The 13,812-nt window shown below is 40.5% G+C and overlaps 1 protein-coding gene across 5 annotated transcripts in view; it reads left to right on the top strand.

Moving 5' to 3' along the window:
• The window catches only part of LOC123716137 (insulin-like receptor), a 47,378-nt gene that overhangs the window by 29,209 nt on the left and 4,357 nt on the right, over nucleotides 1-13,812 (top strand). For 3 of the 5 annotated variants that reach the window (XM_045671714.1, XM_045671713.1, XM_045671717.1), the window contains 15 exons: nucleotides 77-297; nucleotides 662-836; nucleotides 1,147-1,376; nucleotides 1,588-1,764; nucleotides 3,835-4,028; nucleotides 4,395-4,545; nucleotides 5,592-5,786; nucleotides 6,132-6,286; nucleotides 9,993-10,163; nucleotides 11,300-11,545; nucleotides 11,719-11,807; nucleotides 11,935-12,166; nucleotides 12,503-12,721; nucleotides 12,958-13,038; nucleotides 13,425-13,671. In XM_045671714.1, the coding sequence (XP_045527670.1) occupies nucleotides 77-297; nucleotides 662-836; nucleotides 1,147-1,376; nucleotides 1,588-1,764; nucleotides 3,835-4,028; nucleotides 4,395-4,545; nucleotides 5,592-5,786; nucleotides 6,132-6,286; nucleotides 9,993-10,163; nucleotides 11,300-11,545; nucleotides 11,719-11,807; nucleotides 11,935-12,166; nucleotides 12,503-12,721; nucleotides 12,958-13,038; nucleotides 13,425-13,671 (2,783 nt within the window). The remainder of the gene's footprint in view (nucleotides 1-76; nucleotides 298-661; nucleotides 837-1,146; nucleotides 1,377-1,587; nucleotides 1,765-3,834; nucleotides 4,029-4,394; nucleotides 4,546-5,591; nucleotides 5,787-6,131; nucleotides 6,287-9,992; nucleotides 10,164-11,299; nucleotides 11,546-11,718; nucleotides 11,808-11,934; nucleotides 12,167-12,502; nucleotides 12,722-12,957; nucleotides 13,039-13,424; nucleotides 13,672-13,812) is intronic. The other 2 variants (XM_045671716.1, XM_045671715.1) reach the window with 2 other exon arrangements.

Below are 13,812 nucleotides of genomic sequence, written 5' to 3'. Positions count from 1 at the left end.
TAATTGTGTATCTGTGTAAAATTTTTTTATAGAATTTTGTAAATAAAGAAAAACTAAGAAATTTTTTTTTCTATAGGGGACAAAGCCTACACATCTTCAACAACCTAAACCTTGAACTGCTATGGGATTGGAGCACTGGCAAGAAAATACAAATAATGTCAGGCCGACTTTTCATACATTTTAATCCTAAGCTCTGCTTTAGCCAAATAGAAATGCTCAAGAATATGACGTTGAGCCCAATGACAACATTCACTGATCTTGACGTTTCCAAAGACAACAACGGAGACCAGGCTTCTTGTAAGTAGAATAAGTGTAAGTAGTTTATTATATTTTTAAGAGTTAACTTGTTTTGGTTTTGAAGATGGCAAATTTTTTTGAAGAGTTATGTAGTGGTAAAAAAGGTAAAGTTACGTGTATTACTAAAAAAATAAATGGTAATGTGTCTATAAAGTTACATCTTAAAGTATTGTTAGTGTTAAAAACTTAATGCTTAGTACATAGCTTCCGCGACGTACCCATGGAAGCTTGCCATAAACAAAAAAATAATATCGATCTACGATTTATATCTTTCGTATTTACAGGATCTAAATCATAACTTACAAGGCAACTAATCGTAATCTCCTTCAAATTGTATTATTGTTTGTTTTCAAACCTTTCACAGGTTTCCAAGACTCGCTTCATCTGAAGGTCTCTTCTCTGGTGAAGGGTGTGGCGATACTAACTTGGGACATGTATTGTTCGGAAGATACTCGCAAGTTAATCGGATACTCCATTTACTACATACAAGCGGAACATAACGTCACATTCTATGGACAGAGAGACGCGTGTTCGGATACGTAAGTTTCTCTTGTCATACTCCTCACAAACTAGCTTCGACTTAGGGTCCTTCAAGAAAAGAGCGTACCAATTCTTAAAAGGCCGGAGGCGCACTTGTGAGCCTTCTGGCAATGTGAGTGTCCACGGGCGGCGGTGTCTCTTAACATCAGGTGAGCCTGCTGCCCGTTTGCCCGTTACATAACAATGAAAAAAGTAATAATTTTATTTTAATCAATTTGACTGCAGAACTGATGGAATGAAAGGTTCCGCTTACAATAAGGTTACACACATTCAATTGTTCACCAAACTATATTTAGTTATAAATTACAGCTGGAACGTTATCGATATAACGATTGACGAGGCCCGTAATTCAACAAGACCGTTGCCGACTAACAAAAAGAAACTATTAGAAAACCCTTGTAATGAAGTCCAGCCTCTCTTCCACCCACTCACACCACTACAGCCGTTTACTCGATACGCGGCCTACGTAAAAACGTACACGACAAGGGACAGAAAAGGCGCACAAAGTCCTATCATATACTTCACTACTATGCCGGGAAGTAAGTTATTTGGAACTAATAAATGCAAATTAATTTTTAAACCACAGATTTTTCATCATTTGTGTGAACTATTTATTCGTTTTCAAATCAAAAATATCTGCAGCTTAAACTTCTAGACCAAAGTCTAACCGCAAACAAAATTTTGTCATTAGTGCTTAGTTATAATTAAATTTTTATATAAAATTATGAAATAAATATGAATTTATCTTAGATCCTAGCCCACCTCGTAGTGTCACAGTAGAGAATCTTCGAGAACATGCGACTATTATTAAATGGCAGGCGCCGCTGATGCCGAATGGCACGATCGAGTCGTACCGAATAGAAGTACAGGCCAACGCGTACAACCAGCACAAGATATTAACTGACAATCTTAACTACTGTAGCAATCGTAAGTAACATTTTCTTATAATATGGACCAAATTGTTAAACTTTTTTATGTACGATGCACTGTCTACTACTAAACGTTTGTCATCTGATATATTTGGTCCTTACATATGAAATTGGCGTTTTGTATGAGAGGAAAAAAAGTCGAATATTTTTAAATATAATATATTTAATTAATCAAAGTATGAACCATTGTTTTCTATGCACTTTTGCCACCTCATAGGTAGTTCATTGATCCCTTTACTAAAATGGATGGACTATGGACTTTACTATGGACTGCCTCATCAGAGTTAAATTTTTTCCCTTGCAAGAAGAGTTCCCGGGGAGTACGGAGGATGTCTTAGACATTCGAATTGAAGCTCTTCTAATTCGGTAGCCGTCTGTTGTGCAGTGTGTGGTCTAGCGTTGTCGTGAAGTAGCAGTGGCGTGGAACGATTGACAAGCCTAGGTTGTTTAGCCGCTAGCTTTTCATGGTTTTCATCATCATCCATCATGGTTTGCAATTGCTGACAAACGACATCAGCCGTAATAGTCTGGCCAGATTTGAGAAAACTGCAATGAACAATACCGGCACTAGTCCACCAAACGCTTACAAGTAACTTTTTTGGGGTAAATTTTCGCTTGGGGCAGGATTTGGCTGGTTGGCCAGGATCCAACCATTGCGCTGAGCGCTTCCGATTATCGTAAAGAATCAATTTTTCATCACAGATAATGATTCGGTTTAAAATACCTTCATTATTGTGCCGGTTCAGTAATGTAACGCAGCAGTCGACGCGCGTTTGCCGGTTTGCTTCAGTCAATTCGTGAGGTACCTTTCAAGCTTTTTAATCTTCCCAATTTGCTTCAAGTGAATTAAAACAGTTTTATCACTAACACCGCAGCCTGCAGATAACTCGGACGTGGTTTGCGATGGATCCGCTTCTACAATAGCCTTCAATACTTAATTATCAACTTGGGTCTCAGGCCGTCCATGGGGCTTGTTCTGCAGGTCTAAATTTCCAGAACGAAAACGTTGGAACCAAAAACGAAATGTGTTTTCTTTTGCAACATCACCGCCATACACATCATTCACCCTTCGAGTCGTTTCCGCAGCACTAGTGCCACGGCGGAACTCGTACTCGTAAATAATGCGGTACTTTAAGTTTTTCATTTTGTAAAATGAGTCACGCAAACAGAAAAAAACAGAAGAAAAATTCAAATGAATGACGGTCATCGAAGCACAAATACATGAGTAAATAGCTGTACAAATTTGAATTTGAAATTCCTAACCAAAGAGGAGGTAGTTGAGGTCAAAGTGGCCAGTACGACAAAACGCCAATTTCATATGTAAGGACCTAATATTTATGTCATACGGGATTGACACATCTCTTAACATGCCTAAGACCTTGGCCTTATTATTATGAGCTCTTATTGCGAGCCTATTGTCAACTTACAACTGAGATGTCGTCGAATAATATGCCAGTTCATGTTTCCACGTGACCTCAGCGGTAATCAGATTATGTTTATTCGATTTGTATTTCATTTTTATAAATACAAATTTAACTTATTTGTATCGTCACCATAGTTTAATTAAAACTAGTTCATAAAGTAAGATTCTAAGTATTTATATATATATATTATTATATGTATTTATATATATATATATAAATACTTAATATAAATAATATATATATATATATATATATATATATATATATATTTTTTATAGATATATATAGATTTTTTAAGAAAGTTCATTATAAGAAAAACACTTTTTGAACTTAATTAAAACTTATAATTATTTACATAATTCTATTTTTTTTTTTCAACAAAAGACAAACGGTAGACGACGAATACAATGAATGTATTCGTCGTCTATGTTTAAGCATTTACTTAATCGGAAATCGACTCTGGACCTTGAACATAAATGCATTTAATGATGGTAGAATCATTAAAGGTGTTATAAATATTTTGTTTTATTTCCATCCGCTTATATTAAAATTGCTTGAACCTTTAGTATTTTTCGTTTCTCTAGTCTCGTGTATAAGCTTTATGCCTAATACTCGTATTGAGAAATATACTATGTATTCAATAGCAACTGCATTAGCCAATATGATAGCGGTTCGCGGGGAGGAACCGGTCGAGAAGAAGGAGGACCGAGTGACTGGTGACGTCAAGAGCGAGACATGCGCGTGTAAAGAGGATAACAAACCCATTGTACGCTTCAACACCGAGGCCGAAGAAGAAAGAGTCGAGAGTATCGACTTTGAAAATGAACTGCAGAACCATGTAAGTATATAGCTTTATGTGCTTTAGGATTTGGTTACAAATTTTATAAAATGTAATGGAGAGTTTGACGGAGTGAATGGTGTACGGACAGGATTACACGTGCAGAAAGAAAGGTAGAAAATGAAGAGGAAAGTAACTGACTATGAACGATAGGAATATTGTCACCTAGGGACAGGTAGGATGGAGGAGATATCTATTATATATGCGCTGTTTGACGCAAGAGCGAAAGTGTTTTGAAGTTTTATTCCTGACAAAAATAACTAATCATTGCCGATTAGTATAGTTTAGTCTGATATAGTCCAAAGTCGTCCACTTTAGGTACAATGATGTCTGATCTCTAAATAAATAAACCACTTATCCTCCTAGGTGTATGTGAAGCAAGGAAGCCGCTCAAGTCAATCCAGTGCGAGTCGTGTGCGCCGGTCGATAGACACATCAGTGAACAGCATGCTAGTCATTCTCAGCGAAATACACGAACCGCGTCTCGGATACAACTACACCAACGAAACTGATGGAGGTATAGTCCTCTCGCTCTATTGTTATTATCCTTCTGAACAGTCCACCACAGAGATATTAGATCCTCTCAGTAAACTTAGTGCTTCCTTATATAATTATATTTATTTCTGAATGTAAATGTAACAATAGATTTCAAATTCAAGACCAAAGTAATATTCATAATTGGCTAGGAACGCTTATAAACTAGACTAAACCCATGGCGATATATCCTTATTAGTAACCCTGCGTTTTTAAGTGTTGTTATTTATCAATAATAATTTTACGTATTGTAAATATGTATATAAATACTGAATAACTACTTATCCATTCATATTTATGGGTAACATGATCGCTTTCCAACTCAGTTAAAGTACAGCATTCATCCATTAAATTATCCTTACATATATTTAACGTACTAATAATATTACAAAAGAAAACCTTATCCTTCATTCCCGGCTCATCATTTTTGCTTTTTCATTATATTTCAGTAAAATGCAGTCGAGAGAAGTATAACAATTGCGTCATTACGGAACGTAGCAAAGGTTAAAATTGGCTACTACTAAACGTATTTATTGCATGCTGATTTTAGTATATTAATAACGAATTTAATGGAAAGGTGAAAATTTTTAAGCTTATTAAATCATCGCTTTTGCATGGCATTTATAATATTTTAACATAACTTAGACAAATGCTTCCATTGACACTTGGTGATGGTCGTTTTGTTAAATTGATGGTCGATTAAAATGATATTTTAATGAAAATAATGAAAAAATGGGTAAACAGAATCAATAAGGATATACAGAAATCGTATTTAAAATCAAGACTTAGTGCGAACTACGTGTAGGTCAATATAAAAAGTAACTTCCACATACATTTTTGAAACAGGCACAAATTCATGCATCTAGAGGCCCTACAACCCTTTAGTACTTTTGCATAGATCTTTTTAGGTGATAATCTTTCTGTTAAATGCGTCCTCCATAGGTTCTGCACCCAGGCTTTGATTTGATGGAAGAGAACATCTTTCAGACTAGTGTTTGCACTAGGATTATAAATAAAAAATTGTTACAGGCTACGTGAAGTCCCTGTACTATGAGGTGGGTGGGAATCAGCGGTCGATATTCGTGGAAAACCTTCGCCACTTCACATGGTATACCGTCAACATATGGGCGTGTCGTAAGAAGCACGACAACGAAACAGTCGACGATTACAATGAGTCGTGGTGTTCAGAGCGGGCATTCTACAATTTCCGCACTTTAGAACAACGTAAGTTCGAACGACAACACGATTCTATAATAATATACGGGAATACTTTGATTTAAAAAAAAAAATCTTAATTTTTATATATTTAAATCCTGCCAATTTCATATTCGGAAATGACACGGGAAATAACTAAGAAACAACTAAAGGTATAGATGTCGCAGTAAAGTAGTTAAATCAGAGAGTTAATTGAATCTCTAGACAGTTAATTAAATGTCGATAAGGCAACGTATGATGAACCCACCCACGTTCCACACGCGTATGTAGGTAGGTTCATACGTTGCGTTTTATTGACCTTTTATTTATCTGAGTTTTACTGATAATATAGGATTTTGACTGTGTGTTTTGCAGTAAATGCCGATATCGTAAGCAATGTGCGTGCTGAGATGGTTATGTCCAATAAAACGCTTCCCGAAGTGAACGTGACGTGGACACCTCCAGACGACCCTAATGGCTTTGTCGTGGCCTACAACGTCTATCATTCCAGGGTCGCGGATAATAGCCCGGTAATACTTTATATATATTTGAGCTGTTTTTGTTTTTAGTGTATATGTTACCGGAAATGTATGTAATCTAGAAATTGGCGTCGGCATTTTCGGCGTCGGGACGTGACGACCCCATCGCCCACTGGTGAAATAACCTGTGACAGAGGTTATTTCACCAGTGCAGTCAGTCAACCCCCTTCCTAGTGGGAGTGCCATGCTGTTGCTTTCGGGCTTTAGCCAAACGGGCAGGCACGACCGGGGCAGTACCACTGTCTCACAGAAAACCGGCGTGAAGTGATGCAATAGGTTCATCTTATTGTACTTGCATTTCGTGCGGTGAGTGAGACTCCCGGAGCCCATCAATTCCCCCCCCCCAGAATATGAAGATGCAGTTTAAACAGAGATTATCCCAGGGGGGTACCACACGTTTCCGCTGTGGAGAATTCCCCTCTGAGCGTCCATCGTCGGAACAATCAGTATTCGGTAGTAGATGCACAGGCTGCCCTTCGTATTATGGGGTGGGCAAAAACTGCGCAAAAAACTTTAGGTTTCGATCTCCGGGCAAACGCAAGAATTTACCGAAGGCATCCCCTTCCACGCTCTCAGTGGACTCTACCAATGTTAGGGGGCTCAATTCTAATCTTAACGCAGTTCACTTTCACCTCGAAACTGCGAAGCAGGCCTTATTCTTCCTTACTGAGACTCAGATATCCTCCCCGGCTGATACTTCCTACCTCTCCTACACGGGGTACAAATTAGAACATTCATTTGTGCCGCAGGCGGGAGTTTGCGTGTAGGTCAGAGAGGATATCTGTTCTCGTCGCCTCGGGTCGCTTGAAGGAAGGGACCTATCTAGCCTCTGGCTGCGCGTAGACTGCGATGACCATCCGCGATTCTACGCATGCCTGTATAGGTCCCATAGCGGAAATGCCGAAACTGACCGACTCATTGAGCACATCCAAATGGTTGGCTACAGATTCCCTGCTCGAAAGGATTCCTACCGCTGAAATTGTGATACTTGACGATTTTAACGCCCATCATGCCGATTGGCTCGGCTCTGAAACCACCGATCACGCGGGAAGATCCTTTCACGACTTTGCTTTAGCCTACGACTTAACGCAAATGGTCCCTGCGATTACGCTAATACCAGATGTGGATGGTCATAACCCCTCTTTGTTGGACCTTCTGCTGACCTCACATCCGGAGACCTATCAAGTCTCTGTTGACCCGCCATTGGGTTCATCGGATCATTGTGTGGTCCGGAGTACTGTGCCTACTACGCGCCCTCCTCGGCCCCGTTTTTCGGGTTGTCGCCGTATTTGGCACTATCGATCAGCAGATTGGGATGGGATGCAGTCTTTCTTTGCGTCCTACCCTTGGGGGCTTATGTGCTTTTCGTCGGAAGCTCCAGATTCGCTGCCTCTGTCGCCGAAGTGGTTCTTCAAGGCCGATCGGTGGCAAGTCACAGCCCTGGTTTAAGACAGCATCGCGTCGAAAGCGAGAATGCTTTAATGCATGGGCGGAAGCGGCGATATTTTGTGATGCCAATACCAGCGAACATAAAAAAGCATATAACTCAGCCTCCAGGTCCTTCAAACGGGAAATCGCTAAGGCAAAGTCAGAGCACATCGCCAGATTTGGCGAGAGATTGGCCCAACTCCCTTCGGGGACTCGAGCCTTCTGGTCTCTCGCCCAAGCTGTACAAGGGATTTTTTGTCAGCCATCCATTCAACCGCTGCACAGGGAGGATGACTCGCTCGCCCACACTGCGAAGGAGAAGGCCGACCTCTTGGGCTGTCTCTTCGCGTCCAACTCGACTTTGGATGACCGAGGGGGATCACCACCGACGATTTCGCGGTGTGATTATTCAATGCCGGAAATCACATTCCGGCAACGTGCTGTTCGCAAGGCACTATCTTCCTTGGACATTCATAAGTTGAGCGGGCCGGATGGTATCCCTCCAATTGTGCTGCGTTCTTGTGCTCCTGAGTTGGCTCCGGTCCTGACGCGCCTATTCCGGTACCTGTACTCGCTCGGCACTATCCCGAAGTGCTGGAAAACCGCTTCGATACATCCGATCCCTAAAACAGGCGATCGCTCTGATCCGTCCAACCAAAATAATGGAATGGATCCGGCCAATATAATGGAATCCATTATTAATGGCCAGCTCTTGAGGTATCTAGAGGGCCACCAGCTGATTAGCAATTATCAGAACGGCTTTCGTCGTGGTCGTTCGGCTGGTGACCTTCTAGTATACCTTACACATAGATGGGCAGAGGCAATTGAGTCCAAGGGGTAGGCGCTGGCGGTTAGTTTGGATATAGCGAAAGCCTTCGATCGGGTGTGGCGCAAAGCACTGCTCTCGAAGCTTCTAGCCTACGGGCTTCCCGAGAAATTATGCGACTGGATCTCCAGCTTTCTGGCCGATCGGAGCATCAAGGTCGTCGTCGACGGAGCTTGTTCCGACCTTAAACCCGTGAATGCTAGGGTCTCACAAGGCTGTGTTCTATCCCCGACCCTGTTTCTTCTGCATATCAATGACATGCTGCAACTTAGCAACATTCATTGCTATGCGGATGACAGCACTGGGGATATTCTTTACACTGGCCGGGCAGGTATTTTTCGGGCAGTTGTCGATGAGTGCCAGAACAAACTTGTGTCTGAAGTCGAAACTCTACTCGTGGTGTCTCGGATTGGGGTAGACTAAACCTTGGACTAGGTTAGGTTTAACCCCAAGAAGACACAAGTTTGCGCGATTTCCGCGAAAAAAATACCCTTTGTCGCTACTCCTCTTTTCGAAAACACTCTTCTTGAAGCCACAGCCAGCATCGGAATACTTGGCGTTGACATATCGAACGACGTTCAGTTTCGCGGTCATTTAGAGGGAAATGCTATATTAGCCTCCAAAAAGCTTGGTGTGCTCAGCAAGGCGAGACGGTACTTCACTACGGGCCACCGCTTGCAACTCTATAAAGCGAAAATACGGCCCCACATGGAATACTGTTCTCACCTCTGGGTGGGGGCTCCCCAGTACCAGCTCCTTCCACTTGACCGTATCCAACGAACAGCGGTTCGAATCGTCGATGACCAATCCCTCTCCGAGCGGCTCGATCCTTTGGCGTTACGTAGAGATGTGGGGTCACTCTGCATCTTCTATCGCAATTACCATGGAGAGTGTTCAGAGGAGTTGTTCGGATTAATACCTGCAGCTGAGTTTCATCATCGGACCTCGAGGCAGAATATAAAATTCCACCCGTATCACCTCGACGTTCGCCGTTCCACGACTGAGCGTTTTTCAAGGCAATTTTTTCAAAGGCAAGGAACCAACTGCCCACTGAAGTATTTCCGAACCAATTCGACTTCGACTGTTCTTCAAGAAAAGAGCGTACAAGTTCTTAAAAGGCCGGCAACGCACTCGCGAGCCCTCTGGCATTCAGAGTGTCCATGGGCGGCGGTATCACTTAACATCAGGTGAGCCTGCTGAGCCCGTTTGCCCCCTATTTTATAAATATATATATATACAATAATAGTTGTGTGTGAATGAAGCGTCATCGGTATTCAATATCTAATACTTTCGTTTTGTTTTTACTAAGTTTTATAAACATGTGCTCAATTAAATAAACGAAAATTATTTTTGAAGAACTGTAAAATATATACAATAAATTCTATTATCATCACTCTTGCTTATGATAGGTAAATCAAAACTAAAGAACAAGGTTATTTTCAGGAACAGTTGGATATTGGATTGACAAGCTGTATCCGATCTGATGATTACGAGAGAAATGGGCGGAGCTTCGTCATACGAGCCTTAGTGTCTGGCAACTACAGTATACGCGTCACACCACTTACTGTTAGTGGAGCTGGGAATGTCTCTTCGGACGTATACATTTTTATACCGGTAATATTTTTGTGTACATGTGATACAATTCTAGACAAAAAATTAACGTGAAACTTTTATAAGTCTGTCCTAAATCTTCATTAAAAGTCTTCAAACTTTCTCTAGGCCCGTCTTGAATGAAATACAAAGAAAGAGAGCATTAATAAATGTTATTTTAGTCTCACTGTATACTAGGTTATCTTATTTTTTTTATTATAGTACTGTTACGAGCTAGGGGATCGGATAGAAAATGCCGTGAATTTATTCAAGGGTTTATTTCTTGAAAAATCAATGAGGAATTTATGAGCACAAATTAATTGCTGAGATGCACTAATTACACACACAAAAACAATCACTTATTACTTCACTTATGCACACTTCACACAGTACTTTATCACTTGTAATCACTTTATTCGCACTTTATCGCTTCGGTGTTTCTCTCTTGTTATCGCATTCAAAACTATAGGTGACTAGTCGCGTTTCGGCTCGCTTATATATCCCTGGGAATAATTCTAAACAATATTCGAGAAATATTTAGGCGGGCTTGCTACTGAGTAGCGATTGCCCAATTCTAGAACGTCCGCACTCTTTGTCTCTTTCGCACGTTGCTCCGTCCTTGTCGTACGGCCTTCTAGAGTGCTCAGTCTAGTTTCGAGAAAGTTCTGATCTTCTCTCTCTCTCTTATAATTTCGTCCTTGTCTCACACCTAGAATGTTTGGTCTAGAATATTCCTTCATCAAAGGGTTATACCTAGGCCTGAAAACGGGTCTCCTGAAAACTGCACCACTACTACACATGTTCTGAAACCGACTGAAAAAAGGTTTCAGCTTCCTGAAAACTAGGGTAACATTATGGAAAATACAATTATCTAATATGTGATTGACCCTCTCCTGAAACGGTCAGAAATCATATTACAGCCTGCTGAAAAGTTCTCTAACTAGTGGAAAAATCTAGAAACATTGCAGTTGACCCGTCTTCGTAACAGTACAAACACGCAATTCGTTTTTAAACAATGTATGTAAAGACATAAATTTTTGACCTATTTAAAATTGCATGATTTTCGGTCAGCGAGGTACTATTATTTAAATATGTTTTATTGAAAAACAAAGAAAATACCAAATTCTTCTTTTAATTATAGTTTAATTTCGTTGATACAGGACGCACGTGCAGATAGTGGTTACGACTGGGTATGGGGGGTGGTGGGGGGTTGCGCTGTTGTGGTGTGTGCTGCCGCATTGGGCACTTGGTACGCCCGTCGCGCTCTACACACGCAGGACAACAATAAGCTGTTCGCGCGAGTCAACCCAGAGTACGTGTCGACCGTGTACGTACCCGATGAGTGGGAGGTGCCACGATCGAGTATCGAATGTATACGCGAACTCGGACAGGGCTCGTTTGGAATGGTGCGTATAATATTGTACAAAGCAAAACCTATTCGATATTATTAGAATTTTTAATGCGTCAATATTGTTTCGAAATTGTTGATCGCTATGAGTTATATATTAAATAAGGGGAAAGAAAGTAAAATATAAAATAATTCTATAATTTAAAAAAAACATTATTTCTTTCTTTCCAGGTGTATGAAGGTATCGCCAAAAACTTAGAAAAGGGCAAACCGGAGACTCGGTGCGCTGTGAAAACTGTCAATGAACATGCCACTGACAGGTAAAGTTTCATTATTCTGCTGTGTACGCCTTGTTGAGTTTCTTTTTTTGTTTGCACCAAAAAGTTTTATTAATGTATCTTTAGCATATGGAACTACCATTTTTTTTGGAATTTTCCGATTTTGTAGGGAGCGCATCGAGTTCCTAAACGAGGCTTCAGTGATGAAGGCGTTCGACACTTTCCACGTGGTACGTCTCCTGGGCGTGGTCTCTCGAGGACAGCCGACTTTGGTTGTAATGGAACTGATGGAGCAGGGAGACCTCAAAACGTACCTCCGCTCGCACAGGCCTGATGCGGATTCTTCTTTACCCAGGAAGGGACCCGCACCAAGTCCGCCAACTTTGCAGAATATACTGCAGGTATGAAACTTAACTTTCTGTCTAACTACTCAGTCTGGACGTTGCCGACGAAACAAGTCCGCACAACTTGTCATTTCCGTTTAAAACGTTAGTGTTGCGCTAAAGTTGTGTTAAACAAGAAAACCCATGCATTATTAGTAACATCTCAAGTCACCTTTTAAAAATGTTTGAATTATTTTAATAATTTTCGAATATAAAAAGTTTCAATATTAGCTTCCTTGCCAATAACAATATCCTGACAATAGAGGTATCATTTTTTAACATTGTTAAAGTATACAAATTATAATGATAATTAAAATAAGTTTTTCACGCTAATAATTGGGATATTAATTTCAGATGGCTATAGAAATAGCCGACGGTATGGCTTATTTATCGGCCAAAAAGTTTGTGCACCGTGACCTAGCGGCGCGCAATTGCATGGTCGCCGGGGACCTCACTGTCAAAGTAGGGGACTTCGGAATGACCAGAGACATTTATGAGACTGATTACTATAGGAAGGGCACGAAGGGACTCCTGCCCGTTCGTTGGATGAGCCCTGAAAGCTTAAAGGATGGGGTGAGTTAACCGCATATTGATTTGAAAACTAGTAATTTTCTAATTTATTTTACTTAAAGTTGTGTTAAAAAAATTAAATTTACAAATATGTGTTCCCTAAACATGGTATGTGGGCAATTGGAATGTACAAACAGATTTTATAATCGTTATGAAATTAGAGAAAACAATATATTAAGTCATCTTGAAGTTCATAAATCTTACTCTTATTTTGTTACCTATATTTTTTTGTATTTCAGGTGTTCTCAAGTAACACTGATGCATGGAGTTATGGTGTAGTTTTATGGGAAATGGCGACACTTGCTATGCAGCCCTATCAGGTGTGTATCTTTTTCCTGTACCTCTGACATAACTGTCAATGTGACCGTGTTAAACAAAAAAGTTCAAAATAATGATTCAACTATCTTATTCATTCTTCAAAATTCTTATGCGTCTTCTCTGAATTGAATAAAAAATAGCTTAAAATCGTATAATTTGACTCGTTTAACTGAAGTATTCCTAAGTACCTTCGTATCTTTCTGGTCCATCATGTTTACGCTATAATGAAAAGAGACGGAAGACATGCAGATTCTTATAAGCAAGCACATTTCTACGTGAACAAAATAATAAAGTCAAGTAAAAGTACTAAATTGACACGAGAATAATGAAATGGACACAACATTGTATGCAAAACTAGTTAACGTTTTGGAAAATTTTACCTTAACAGGGTCTGTCGAACGAGCAAGTGGTCCGTTACGTGGTAGAAGGGGGAGTAATGGAGCGTCCGGAGCACTGCCCGGACCGTCTGTACGAGCTGATGAGAGCCTGTTGGGCCCACAGACCCACAGCGAGACCCAGCTTCCTCCAACTGGTGGCGGAACTGGCCCCCTCAGCCCAGCCCTACTTCCGGCATAGGTCCTTCTATCATACGCCACAGGGACAGGAGATGTACGCAATGCAGAGGACTGCTGCAGGTATTTGAATTTATCAATCCACCCGACATCAAAGCCCTTTATCAGCATCCATGCAGTTAGCATTTTAACTTCAATAACATCATTATTTTTGAAGCGTTTCAACCGATTACGAAACCACATCTTAACATGAATACTAATTCT

Source organism: Pieris brassicae, chromosome 11 (assembly GCF_905147105.1).
Source record: "Pieris brassicae chromosome 11, ilPieBrab1.1, whole genome shotgun sequence".
Taxonomy (NCBI): Eukaryota; Metazoa; Arthropoda; class Insecta; order Lepidoptera; family Pieridae; genus Pieris; species Pieris brassicae.
The sequence above is the reverse complement of the archived record's forward strand: the minus strand, read 5'-3'. Positions and strand labels throughout refer to the sequence as shown.